Source organism: Podarcis tiliguerta (genome assembly GCF_965153285.1).
Source record: "Podarcis tiliguerta genome assembly, chromosome: 16".
In the NCBI taxonomy this organism is placed as follows: Eukaryota; Metazoa; Chordata; class Lepidosauria; order Squamata; family Lacertidae; genus Podarcis; species Podarcis tiliguerta.
Window position 1 is genome coordinate 19,002,446 of NC_139549.1, and position 13,676 is coordinate 19,016,121.

At 49.5% G+C, this 13,676-nt stretch overlaps 1 protein-coding gene across 1 annotated transcript in view; it reads left to right on the forward strand.

Moving 5' to 3' along the window:
* COPA (COPI coat complex subunit alpha) overlaps positions 1 to 13,676 on the forward strand; it is a 32,532-nt gene that overhangs the window by 13,619 nt on the left and 5,237 nt on the right. Inside the window, exons 14-28 of the mRNA XM_083417266.1 lie at positions 1,962 to 2,044; positions 3,123 to 3,262; positions 3,852 to 3,937; positions 4,174 to 4,312; positions 5,859 to 6,021; positions 6,558 to 6,704; positions 7,130 to 7,319; positions 8,206 to 8,301; positions 9,207 to 9,295; positions 9,656 to 9,779; positions 10,020 to 10,109; positions 10,820 to 10,929; positions 11,689 to 11,766; positions 12,310 to 12,378; positions 13,520 to 13,656. Of these exons, the coding sequence (XP_083273392.1) occupies positions 1,962 to 2,044; positions 3,123 to 3,262; positions 3,852 to 3,937; positions 4,174 to 4,312; positions 5,859 to 6,021; positions 6,558 to 6,704; positions 7,130 to 7,319; positions 8,206 to 8,301; positions 9,207 to 9,295; positions 9,656 to 9,779; positions 10,020 to 10,109; positions 10,820 to 10,929; positions 11,689 to 11,766; positions 12,310 to 12,378; positions 13,520 to 13,656 (1,741 nt within the window). The remainder of the gene's footprint in view (positions 1 to 1,961; positions 2,045 to 3,122; positions 3,263 to 3,851; positions 3,938 to 4,173; positions 4,313 to 5,858; positions 6,022 to 6,557; positions 6,705 to 7,129; positions 7,320 to 8,205; positions 8,302 to 9,206; positions 9,296 to 9,655; positions 9,780 to 10,019; positions 10,110 to 10,819; positions 10,930 to 11,688; positions 11,767 to 12,309; positions 12,379 to 13,519; positions 13,657 to 13,676) is intronic.

Sequence of the window (13,676 nt, forward strand, 5' to 3'; positions counted from 1 at the left end):
GCTCTTATATCCCGCGATGTTGGTAGCTCTTGCAAGCAAATATTTGGGCCGCCCCGTTTCCTCACCATTTTCATAGCGGTAAGAGTGTTAAGGCTCTTCTTTTCACTTTGTGTGATGGCAAAAAGAGGAAAATTTGTTCCCTACTGTGCTTTCCAAACATGAAGGTAGTACTGGTACGTTCTTGTGGCCTTTCCATTTTTGATTATGTGCATTACCACCAAAAACATCAAGTGGGGAACTGTTGGATAATTTGCAGTTATTCGCAGAGTAACCATGCAAAGAGGGCCCGGTATACTTATCCCCCATATAACTGACGGAATGGTATACCTGAAGGAGCATCTCCACCCCTGCCTGGACACTGAGGTCCAGCTCCAAGGGTCTTCTGGAGGTTCCCTCACTGAGAGAAATGAAGTTACAGGGAAGCAGGCAGAGGGCCTTCTTGGTAGTGGCATCCTCCCTGTGGAATGCCCTTCCATCAGATGTCAAGGTTTTGAAGACACCTGAAGGCAGCCCTGTATCAGGAAGTCTTTACCGTTTGGTGTTTTATTATGTTTTTATATTTGTTGGATCTGCCCAGAATGGCTGGGGCAACAACAACAAAACAACATAAAACAACAACAAAACAACAACAATGGGGGTAGGAAGACTCAGGCAGCTCGCCTAAAAGACTGCTGAGTGAGGAGAGAGCTGAGCTTGGGACATCCTGGTCTGTTTTAATGACTACACTTGATAATGTTGAGAAGGTGCAGTTCCCAGTGTGTTGGGTGTTTTTTTGTCATCTGCACTAGGGAAGGCCTTCTAGGTGTTATTGGGCTCCAGCTCTCATCAAGCCCACCCAGCATGCTCAATGTTCAGAGGTGATGGAAGTCATAGTTCAGCAACATCTGGAGGGCCAGAAGCTCCACACCCCTGATGTATATGGCTGTTGATGCAAAAAATGTTACTTTTATTTATTTTATTTATATGCCGTATTTTTCACTCTATAAGACGCACCTGACCATAAGGCGCACCTAGTTTTTAGAGGAGGAAAACAAGAAAAGACAGCAAGGGCCACAGACATTCTCACTTGGCGCGGCTCTTTAGAGATAGAGCGGCTCTTGCTGGCTTTTCTGGGAGGTGGGAGAAGGGACTGACAGGCTGCCCTCTGTCCCTTCTCCCACCTCCCTGAAAAGCCAGAGCAAGCTGCGCAGCTATCTCTGAAGCCGGCACAGAAAGAGGGAGAGCTGTGCAGCGCCTTTTGTTGTGCTGCCTTCCCAGTGAAGCAGAATGAGGGACGGAATGGGCTCCGTAAGGGCTCATCCCTCTTGCTGTGCTGGCTTCAGAGATAGCTGCGCAGCCTGCATTTGCTCCATAAGACGCACACACATTTCCCCTTACTTTTTAGGAGGAAAAAGTGTGTTTTATGGAGCAAAAAATACGGTACTGCCCTTTGGCTGCAGGAAGCACTGAGCCCTGCATCTTTGGTGGCCTTGCCTGCATGTCTGAAGCAGCCCAGATGCCTCACTGTGTGCAGTTCTCTCCCGGAGAGGCTTCTTCTCCTGACACTCGTTGCTTTGTGCTTCAGTGCGAGGCAACAGCTGCTGGAAGCAGAGGCAAGGGAGGGGCCTGTGTTGGCTACAGGACCCTCGGCGCCTGCTTTGTTTGGCTGCAGAGGCATAGCTCATTAGCGTGACATAGTGGCGTGTCAGCCAGGATGGCTGCTTCCTCCTTTGCCAGCCAGTCGTGGCGCCGGTTCCCCCAGCAACTGCTTGGCTCCTCCAGTGGGCCACTTTGAGAATCCAAAAGTATGTATCAGAGGCAGAGAGGAGGAGGGCCTGGATCTTACATGTAGCCTGAGGTTAAATGGGAGTCGGGGGGTGGGTGGGTAGGGAGAGAGCAGCTGATCCGCAGGAGCAGAGCTGGAGCAGAGCCAGCGGTATATGACTTAATGCCTGTCATTTATTATTCCTCCCCACCCCCAGCTCCTGAAGGGAAACGCTCCTCTGGGCTGACAGCTGTGTGGGTAGCTCGGAACCGCTTTGCCGTCTTGGATCGGATGCACTCGGTGAGTGGGGAGAACCACATAGCTCAGCGGCAGGACAGCTGCCTGGCGTGCAGAAGGTCTGAGGTTCATTCCCCAGTGGCATCTCCAGGGAGGGACTCTCTTTCTGAAACCCTGGAGAGCTGCTGCCAGTCAGTGTTAATAAAATACTAAGCTAGAATGACTGAGGGTCTGACTCGGCATAAGCTTCATATGAAACGCTCTGCCTGTCCCATCAGGCCGTGTGCTGTCTCTGGGGAGCAGCAGCCTTGCTTTCCTTCCCATGAGCCTCGGCTTCTCCTGCCTGAGCTTGGAACTTCCACAAGTTTCATGGAATCCTGATAGAGAAATGTTGATTTAGGAAGAGAGGATGAAAATCAAAGAGGTCTTCTGAGAAGAAGACTAAAGCACAGGAAATTATTATTATTATTATTATTATTATTATTATTATTATTATAACAATTAATTTATTAGTCACTTTCTAAACCATTGTTTCGAGATAATTTTACATGTAAGATAATTAAAAACAGTTAAAAACACAAAGATAGCAAATACGTTTAACACAAGGCAGAAGTCCTAACACGTGGGCACTCGTGGTAGAGACCCATCCATCAAGCTGGGAAATCCTATCGGAACAGAAATGCTCTTTCTGGAAGGTGCAGTTGTTCCCTGACAGGAACGCTATTCTCCGTGTTGCATATGGTGAGCCTGAGAGAATTTATGGCTTGGCCAAGTCCCCTGAGGCAATTCCTGTCAGCCGAGATTCAAACAGAGCGTTCTGCTTCACAGCTTAGTCTCAGCCACTACACTGCACTGCTGCTCCCTATTTCTCTCTCTCTCTCTCCCCTGCCACTCTCTTGATTGTGGGCTACCCCTTGATTGTGGGCTACCCCTGCAAGCCATTGTCAGGTTATGTGGCAGATTAAAATGAGAAGGGACAAGGCAACACTGAGTAGCAAGCAAAGGTGCTGAGCCGCTCTGTGTGAGGTCCTGAGCCAGCAATGAGTCTTGCTCTTCTGGATTTCACTTTCGTGTGCCTGATTTCTCTCTTCCCTCCTCTCCCTGATTTTTGCGGTCTCTTGCCTGCCTGCTGAAATGGCAGATTCTGATCAAGAACCTGAAAAATGAGATCACCAAGAAGGTCCAGGTTCCCAACTGCGATGAGATTTTCTACGCTGGGACTGGGAACCTGCTGCTGAGAGATGCTGATTCCATCACCCTCTTTGATGTGCAGCAGAAACGGTAAGAACCTTCAGCAGCAGATGACCTCTGACCTGGGGTGGTGGTGGTGGTGGAGTCTATCAGACAAACTCCAGGTGGACAACGACCTTTACCAGCTTTGTCAGTTTGATATGGAAGCCCAAGGCTGTAATTGTAGAACCCTCTGATTTCCTTCTCTCTCAATGGGGGAGTAGAAACACCTGGCTGGATTTGGCCCAGAGGCTTCCAGTTGCTGATCCTTACCAAACACTTGCAGATTTTTTCTGTGAGCGCCTTTCAGCTGCCAGGTTTCCTTAAGATACCACAGATAACATGCATATTGTAGGGTGTCTGGGGGTGTTCTTGGCCACCAGGGATTCCCAGAGAGCTGCCCTAGAGAAAGGAGAAGAGCTGGTTTCTGTGGGCCAGTTGAGGCAGATTCGGCATAAGTCTCACATGGTCTGTAGGCTAAAGCCTTTTTCTGCCCGTGGTACTACCTCACCACCCCACCCCACCCCGCCAATTGATTGCTGCTTCTCCTGCGTTTGAATAGTGGGCAAATGGGGAAGAAGGGAAGGTGGCGTGTCCTGGTGTGACTTCATGGACTGGGGGGGCTGCTCCCTTCCTACAGGACTCTGGCCTCTGTCAAGATCTCCAAGGTGAAGTATGTCATCTGGTCGGCTGACATGTCCCACGTGGCTCTCCTGGCAAAGCACGGTAAGAAGAGGCCTCACAGGTGTCTTGACAGCAAGGCCCAAGGCTTTCGTATCAGTGATTTTCATTCTCTGGGTTGCTCCATTTTGCAGCTTCCTCATCTTCCCCCAAAGTACAGGGCATTGGGACAGTGTAGTGCCTAGGCTGGGAGGCCCTGTACTTTGGATTTGTTTCAGTTGGGGTTACTTAGGAGTAAGCCCTCTTGAGCATGACATCTCTCCGCGGCTCTGCCTCTCCAGCCATCATGATTTGCAACAGGAAGCTGGAGTCGCTTTGTAACATCCATGAGAACATCCGGGTCAAGAGCGGCGCCTGGGATGAGAGCGGGGTCTTCATCTACACCACAAGCAACCACATCAAATATGCCGTCACCACCGGGTAAGCAGGCAGCATGAATGGACTGCGGTGTCCAGCAGAATATCAGTTATCAAGATGATGGTGCTTCCCAAAATGCTATCCAGGATGGTTGTAAATAAAAGTGGCACTTATTTTTACTTTGATCACTGCCCTCTGAAGCATAAGCCAAAGCAGCTCCTCCTCTCCTGAAGTTGCTTTGGGCCTGCTTTTTCAGCAGCCATACCTGTGTTTTGAAGATACATGAATTAGCACTGTGCAGACAGGGAAAACCTGATATGCTCATTGACAACAACAACAACACAAGTTTCCCAGGGACAAAGTACTCTGCATCATAGCTGCAAAACAGGAGTTCTCTCAAGGTTCTAAAAAGCTGGTGTGCAGCCAGTCCCCAGTAGGATTTAGTAACAGCATTAAAATCCTTGTTAGCACCTGGTCTTGAGAGGAAGCCTGCTTTTTAAAGAGAGACATGCATGCAGTTTGTTAAACCATGGCTTGGTAGATCATCTGAGCCTTCTCCAGTGGTATGTTTACTGCCCAACAGACCATGATCTGGAGCCATGGTTTGTTGTTGGCTTGTAAACCTCGATATGTTTTAACCATGGCGTGGTGTTAAGTGTGACTCAACAGCTAGTAGCCATAATGGCTTTGCTCTGCCTCTATAGTCGGGGGCAGTAATGCTTCTGAAGACCAGTTGCTGGGAATAGTTACAGGAGAGGAGTGTGCTCTTGTGCTCAAATCCGGCTTGAAAGTCTCCCCACGGGCATCCAGCAGGCTCTTCTTGCGCTCTTATAAACAAAGCTGACCTGAGTGAACAGAAATGGCAGGGACCAAGATCTGAAAGGAGTTTGCCAAGGAGGATGGCTCATTGATGGAGCTCAAGTGCCCTTCCTCTCCCTTTCCAGTCCCTAGTGGAAGCAAAGCCTAGTTAGAGCTCAATCATTATATTAAGTCAGTTTTACTATAAAGTTCCAAAGCTTATCCAGTAGCAGAAAGTGTCCTCCCCCACTTTCAATCTTGTAAATTTAAAGGGAAGTTCGTATGACCCCATTTTCTGCCCATTCCCCCTGTCAGGCTTCAGAGATTCGGATCCCTCCCCCAGTGGCAGTAAATAAGCAGATCAAACGAAAGGAGCGTTCATACTAGATAAGTTCTTTAATAATCACAGCAAAAGAATGTGTATCTCTCTAAAAAATGGCATTGCTCCCAGTAAAGGTTCACCCCCTCCATCCCCATTAATCTATGTCACTGCTATGTTGGATAATCTGAGCTTGTTGCCCTTGCGCTTTCTGTTCTATCACTTTCATAGGCGAAGGGGGGGGGTCAGGAATGCTGTCCAAGGACACTGCCAGCTGTCTCTCTCTTGGCGTTTCCTCTTCTAGCTGTTCCTCACCCAGTATTTCCTAGCTTTTGCCCTCTGGACTGTGCTCTTCTGCAAACCACTGTTCTAAATCAATACAGTCCTCCTGCCCTTGGGAAGGTTCAGAAAAAGGGGGAGGGCTCCCACCATTCCTCCTCGGTCCAGTCCCTGACACCCCCCATAACTCATGCTTCCGCATTCCCCATCTAGAGACCACGGGATCATCCGCACCCTGGACCTGCCCATCTACGTGACGCGGGTGAAGGGGAACAACGTCTACTGCCTGGATCGCGAATGCCGCCCCCGAGTCCTGACCATTGACCCGACAGAGTTCAAGTTCAAGCTGGCTCTCATCAACCGGAAGTATGACGAGGTGTGTGCTGCCTGCTTCCTCTTGCCATCTGTGCCCAGCGGTGGGGCGGAGGGGTCTTCTCAAACGGCATGTCTCTTGCGTTGCCTCCCATCTCTGTACAGCAGCCGTGGAGGGCGACTGTATTTCTCTCTACCTCTGGTAAAAAAAATTCCAATATAACATACGGTAAAGAACGAACAAAGGCATATAAAGATTCGGCTTACAAAATTGAAACATTCCTCTTAAGACTTAAACCTTAGACTATATAAACTGTTTGCAAACACCATAAGAAAATCTTAATTTCCCAATGATTTATAAGCAGTCTCTCCCTCTGGAACATATACCGGAATTAATTTACAGTTCCCCTATGAAAATAATTCCTAACAGGAATTTTACTTGGGGACATGCACATCATAGCGCTGAGTTTCCTTTTTCAGTACCACCACACATTGAGCTGAGCCTCTTTCCCTCCAGATCTCCTTACCTTTGTGCTAACCTAGGATTTATTCCCTAAATGCGTGACTGCGCCCTCATTTGTCCCCCGCCTCCTGTTCCAGGTGCTCCACATGGTGCGGAACGCCAAGCTGGTGGGCCAGTCCATCATCGCCTACCTCCAGAAGAAGGGCTACCCTGAAGTTGCACTCCATTTTGTGAAAGACGAGAAGACTCGGTTCAGCTTGGCTCTTGAATGCGGCAACATTGAGGTGAGACGTGGCACCAGCTGTCCTCCAGCCATCTCCAGGAGGGCTTGCACGCAGATCTAAGACCTAGAGGTGTCTCTCCCAAGGATTCCACGCTTCCTCCCCCCCCCCCTCAATAATCTGTAACAATCTAGGTCTTTAGTTCAGCAAATCCACTCCTTCATTCCAGCATTGTCTCCTTTCCTTTTTTAAAAGCAAACTTGCCTTTTATTGGCAAATTCTGTCCCAATATTTGTCTGCTAAGCCATAAAATGCTAAATCTCCCTCTCTATAGGTCAGTGGTGGAGCATGAAGGTTCCAGGTTCTGTCTTTGGTGAACTTTTACTTGCATGATCTCAAGAAGCAGGGCTGGGAACGGCCTCTCTGCCCTGCCCCCTTGGGGTTGTCTAGGTATTAACCCAAGGGCCGTGTTTTTGGTGCTCTTTCAGATTGCTCTGGAGGCAGCCAAAGCCTTGGATGATAAGAACTGTTGGGAAAAACTGGGGGAAGTGGCCTTGCTCCAAGGGAACCACCAGATCGTGGAGATGTGTTACCAGCGCACCAAGAACTTTGACAAGCTCTCCTTCCTGTACCTGATTACGGGCAATCTGGAGAAACTGCGCAAGATGATGAAGATAGGTTGGTCTCTACAATGAATGGCTCTTCCAGCCCATACGGAGCCATAAACTTTAGATGATTCAGGAATGCATTGTAAAAAAATACAATTGCATGCAACACACTGGCCACCTTTGCAGATGATGATAGAACTGGATTACTGCCTTGTCTCAGTTTACTGTGAGCCAGCAGCACATGTCCTGTTCCGCTCCTTCTTTCACTCAAGGGCACAGAATTGACTGGGAAGGGATAGCTTGATGGGACATCTGAACCCAGGATCCTGTTTTGTTGCTGGCATATGCTCCTGGTTTATAAGGGAGCAACACACCAGGATTTTGGGTGCGGACATAAGCCATCCCTTCCTGCTTTGTTTTTCTCTGCTTTTTTCCAAAGGGAAGAGCGAAGTGGCTCTGTGTACTAGCAAGCTACTAATTCACAACGAACCCAGAATAAGCAGAGAGTTCTGACATATTGTGTGGGAACGCAGCCGCCTGCCTGTCTCGCAGCATGATCACAGTTGCTGACATTTGGCCCTCTCAGAATGTTGTGACTATTGGCAAACTTACTCCTAACAGTCAGGAACTGGGAAATGGTGTTAACCTCATAACAAGACACATTCATCCCATCCCAGTGCAAGGCAAACCATGTGGAATCCTAGACGTGGAAGGTTCTTTGTAGGCTGGCAACTGACCACCAGCCTTGATGCAAGGGAAAAAAGCAGAACGGAATGCGTAGTAATGGGAGGTGGCTGCCCTTTTGCAACTCTTGAATCCACTTCAGGTTGGGAGAGGGAAGATTTGTAGCAGTAGCAGCAGCCAGGAATGCTGCAGTGAGCTGATGCTAGAAACTCCTGAGTGAGAGTTGGGTGTGGAGGTGACCCATTTCCCCCTTCCCTTGTTCTTTGTTGCAGCCGAAATCCGGAAGGACATGAGCGGCCACTACCAGAATGCCTTGTACCTTGGGGACGTGGCTGAGAGGGTGAGGATCCTGAAGAACTGTGGACAGAGTGAGTAAGCTGGCAATGTGAGCTTTGGGATTCCTAGAAAAACGAGCACAGTTTCTATTTAACAAGAGCACAAGAGGAGCCTGCTGGATCAGGCCAGTGGCCCACCTGGTCCAGCATTCTGTTCTCAAAGTGGATAACCAGGTGCCCCCTTATGGGAAACTTGCAAGCAGAACCTGAGCCCAAGAGCCCTCTCCCCTTCTGTGGCTTCCAGCAGTTGGTATTCTGAAGCATTGCTGCCTCCCAACTTTGGAGACAGGGCATTGCCATCATGGGTAGTAGCCACTGGTAGCCTTCTCTCAATGAATTTGTCCAGTCCTCTTTTAAAACCACCCTAGTTGGTGACCGGGGATGCGGGTGGCGCTGTGGGTTAAACCACTTGCCGATCAGAAGGTCGGTGGTTCGAATCCACGCGACGGAGTGAGCTCCCGTTCCTCGGTCCCTGCTCCTGCCAACCTAGCAGTTTGAAAGCACGTCAAAGTGCAAGTAGATAAATAGGTACCACTCTGGCGGGAAGGTAAATGGCATTTCTGTGCACTGTTCTGGTTTGCCAGAAGCGGCTTAGTCATGCTGGCCACATGACCCGGAAGCTGTACACTGGCTCCCTCGGCCAATAAAACGAGATGAACGCCGCAACCCCAGAGTCGGCCACGACTGGACCTAATGGTCAGGGGTCCCTTTACCTTTTTAAGTTGGTGACCAGCCACAGGAGAGAGTTCCATCGTTCAACTAAGAGCTGTGCAAAGAAGGGCTTTCTTTTATCTGTCCCCTTCCCTCCCTCTGCCTCCTGCCAATTCCCACCCTTTCCAGGCCAAACAGGGTAGCAGCTATGGAGCTGTTTCCATTTGCATGACCCTGGAGAGTTTCCCACCATCCTGACCTTTCTCTTGCTTGCTTGTCTCTGTCAGAGTCCCTGGCCTATCTGACGGCTGCAACCCACGGCTTAGATGAGGAAGCAGAGAGCCTGAAAGAGACCTTTGACCTGGAAAAGGAAACGGTTAGTGCAGGACTGTGGGCAGGCTGGATTTGGTTGGCATGCCATTCTCCCTTTGCCTAACACTGGTGGAAGAATTTCAGTCATGGGGTGGGAGCGGGAGCTTACAAGTCTGTAGTTTACCAGACCTATTGACCCAAGTCTCTCAGGTTGCATCACAGACCCCCAGCTCCGCATCTCAGAATGCATAAGCGTTATCACCCACCTGCCTGCAGTTTGAAGCTTTCTCCCAAACTGCCCCTGGGCTGAAATGGCTGTGTGGCTCCCTGCCTAATTCCCAGTCAGCCCCTTCCTTGTCCCTGCAGAGAGTCTGCAATTTTACTTGGAGGGTTGAAAGTTCTTTGTTTCCTCTTCTTCTTCCAGATCCCAGAGATAGACCCCCATGCACAATTGCTCCAGCCGCTTGCTCCCATCATGCCCCTGGACACCAACTGGCCTCTGCTCACTGTCTCCAAGGGCTTTTTTGAAGGCACAATTGCCAGCAAAGGTAAGGAGGCCTGGACATTGTTACTGGCAGGCTTCCCCTTCTCAGATTTTGCAGGGGAGGTGGGGAGTGGCAGGGGCTCCCAGGCATTGAGGCTGCTCTTGTCGGTGGCTGCTGCTGTCCTCTGTGGAGGCCAGAAATGGCTGCTGTCGAACAGGGCCACTGTACCTCAAGCCGTGCCTGTTTCTTGAGGCTGCAGAATCCCACCACAAGACAAATTGGTGATCTTGTTCTTCTCTGCAGGCAAAGGAGGCGCGTTGGCTGCTGACATCGATATAGACACAGTAGGCACCGAAGGCTGGGGAGAAGATGCTGAGCTGCAGCTGGATGAAGGTGAGAGCTCAGCGGTGAAATCCCATGAAAGCCAGGTTTTCTCGGCCGCTTGCTGGTTTAAGGTCGTATACCATCCTTCGTCAGAAGGCCACAGGGCAGTTTGCAACATGCAACGCAGATGTCACTGCGTAATATCTGTACAACATAAAAATTGAAACAGTTGTATGAATTTGATTGTAATACTAAAGACTGCATTATAAGATTCTCGTAACAGCAGCCGCAGCAAAAATAAGAGAGAAGAAAATCAGCAGCAGGGTGTTTAAAGTACGAAAGCAGTGCACCAATCCTGAGTCTTCTCTCTATCCAAAGGTAGCTGTTAATCCTGGCCACCCACAGAAAATGACAGACCCAGCTCTTTCCAGGGAGCTTTCCTTTCCTGTCTCGGGACTCAGCTATACAGCTGCAAATAAAACATTTTGAATGCATTGTAAAGTGCAGTATACAATTAGCACACTAGGTGGCGACCCTGAGCTATAGCAAATTCAATGCGTTTTTCAAAAGGTTTAAAAAACAGTTTCACAACGTTTTTAACGTGTGTAGATTCCACCCCAGTCTCTCACTCTCTGAAGCTTTCCTCCTCTGCATTACTTAATAAAGGTGTTTCCTTGCCTCCACTTACCAATGAAGCAACCCAACCACTTCCTGTTTTTGTATGGGGTGCATGTCGGCCCTTCTTAAACTCCCCCAATCCGCGCTCTGTCCCCTTACAGATGGCTTTGTGGATGCTGGGGAAGGTTTTGGAGACGAAGCCCTGGCTAAAAGCCAAGAGGAAGGAGGTGGGTGGGAAATCGAAGAGGACCTGGATCTTCCTCCTGAATTGGTAAGTATGGGTTTCATTCATTTTAACTGGTGGGATGTATTGCAGCAGGACTGGAGGAGAGGGGAGACTAAAAGCAAATGATTACACATCTCCCCTTAAGTCAGTCTCACTCTTGGCCCATTGAGTCTGGACCATTTTCTTCCTGGCAGCCACTCTCTAGGATCCTAGACTTGTGAGGGGCCTTTTCCCTTTGCCTGCTGCTGCCCCAGTTCCCCTTTACCTGGAGGCCCCAGAGATGGAATCGGGGACCTCATGCATTCAAAGCATGAGCCGCCCCATTTCTGAGCTCTGGTTCCATCGTCTGAGAGCATGTTTGTCATTGAGTACCACATGAGCTCTGTGAAACCTCCATGTGCGGGCGGAGTCTACCTCTCAGATATCTTCATGCACTGGAACATGGGGAACAGAAGCATGCATGTGCGGGGAAGATGGGGAGTAGCAGGATAGCTCAGTCAGTAAAAGCATGCAGATTTTAATCTCAGGGTCGTGGGTTCGAGCCCCGCATTGGGCCAAAAGATTCCTATGTTGCAAAGGGTTGGAAGAGATGACCTTCGTGGTCCCTCCCAGCTCTTCTGTGATCAGACATTTGTTGTCGTGTTTCACCGCTGGTGTGAATGAAGAAAATCCACTGTTGCAGCAGGTGCCATAGTAGGAAAGGAAAACGGGATGGAAGCACTAGCATTGTAACCAGGAAAACTTCCATGTCTGAACGCACCCTAACTGCCCCTCCTTCTCTCCCCCCACTCGCGTTTCTGCTAGGATGTTCCTGGTGGTCCTGCTGGAGAGGCAGAAGACGGCTTCTTCGTGCCGCCCACCAAAGGCACCAGCCCTGCACAGGTAGGAGGGCGTCTGTGTGGAGGCACAAGACTCTCTGAGACCGGGCAGCAGACAGTGCTGAGCCCTACAAGTAGCAGAGAAAAGGGAGGTGGTTGGGGGTGGGCAAGAGCTTGACGCTTCCCTGCATTTCCCCCCAAATGCAAGTGCTGCTCCCAGGCAGCCAGCTGCAATGACAAGCACGCAACTGAAACTCCCATTAAAAAAATAATAATCCAGAAGGGTCTGCTGGGTGCGGAGTCTGTTGCAGCGAAAGCATCCAAGGCAAATCGGTGCATTGGTCCTCAAGGTGCCGCAAGACATGCTCATTTGAAAGTGTAAAAGACAAAAAAAAAGCAACAGGAGCTAATTTCTGAAGGCCGAATTGAAAAATCTGGCCAGACTTGGAGAGCTTTCAAAAAACAAAATAAAATCAGGCAGATCCCTCAGCACCCTTGGGCTGGTTCCTGTCTCACTGTGGTGGAGGGCCAATGGGATAAGTTCACCTCCGCAGGTTCTCTGATTTCTGTGGTTCTAATCGGATGCCTTTCTTTTCTCCCTGCTTAGGTCTGGTGCAACAATTCCCAGCTTCCAGTTGATCATATCCTTGCTGGCTCTTTTGAGACAGCGATGAGGGTGAGTTGCCTGGGGACAATGTCTCTGCACTGGCCTTTTTTTCTTTCTCATACAGTGTGTTGAACTTCGGGGCGCACGTCACAAGTGGGGTTTCATCTTTGTCACAAAAGCTTTGTCCCCAGTGAGCCTTGCTTCCTTTCAGGGGGTTGTGATTTCTTGCCTGCCTGAATGTGAACACAGTTCTGTGCGGAAATGGTTGATTTGGACGCCTGCACAATGTGACCTTTAAAGGATGTTGTTATTTTTATTTATTTAACTTACTAGTTGCTTTTTTATTTTACAAAAGTAACTCCAAGTGACTTAAAAGAATTCCATTTACATTAAAACCAGTATAAAACAAAGAAAAAACTGAAACACATTCATATTTTTAAAAGGCAGGATTGAACCCAGCGAAAGAGGCCACAGATAATTAAAAGCCAAAGGCCTGGCAGAACAGAAATGCTTTTACCTTGTGCCTATAGAAAAGTAGTGATGGCGCCAGGTGAGCCTGCCCAGGGAGAACATTCCACGACTGAGGAGCCACCACCGAAAAGGCCAGTTCTCATGCTGCTACCCTCTGGACCTCCAATGGAGAGGCCACACAGAGAAGGGCCTCAGATGATGATTGCAGGCTCCAAGTTGGTTCATATGAGGAAAGGCAGACCTTGAGCTACTGAGGTCCTGCTTTATAGGTCACAAACGGTGCTTTGAATCGGGCCTGGAAACTAACTGGCAGCCAACGCAGTTGGGCCAGGATTGATGTTAGGTTCTCAGACCATCTTGCCCCACGCATAGGCAAACTCGGCCCTCCAGATGTTTTGAGACTACATTTCCTATCATCCCTGACCACTGGTCCTGTTAGCTAGAGATGATGGGAGTTGTAGTTCCAAAACATCTGGAGGGCCGAGTTTGGGAATGCCTGCTCTTGCCCCAATGGGCAAATTCGGCAGCATTTGCAATTTCTAAGCAGTCTTCAAAGGCAGTCCCAAGTATAATGCATTGCAGCCACTTAGCCTAGAGACGGCAAGCCAAGTGATAATTTTAGAGCAGAGGAGAAGAATGAGAGAAGGGGAGGGTCTGTGCAGCAGAACTTGGTTGGGAAGCATCTGGGAGCCCCCCCCCCCCCGTAACACCACCTCTCCCCTTCCCCTTTCCACTGCAGCTTCTCCATGACCAAGTGGGAGTGGTCACATTTGCCCCCTACAAACAGCTGTTCCTGCAGACCTACGCCCGGGGGCGCACCACGTACCAGGCTCTTCCTAGCCTCCCCGCCATGTATGGATACCCCCATCGCAACTGGTAGGTGCGAGCGCCCTTGT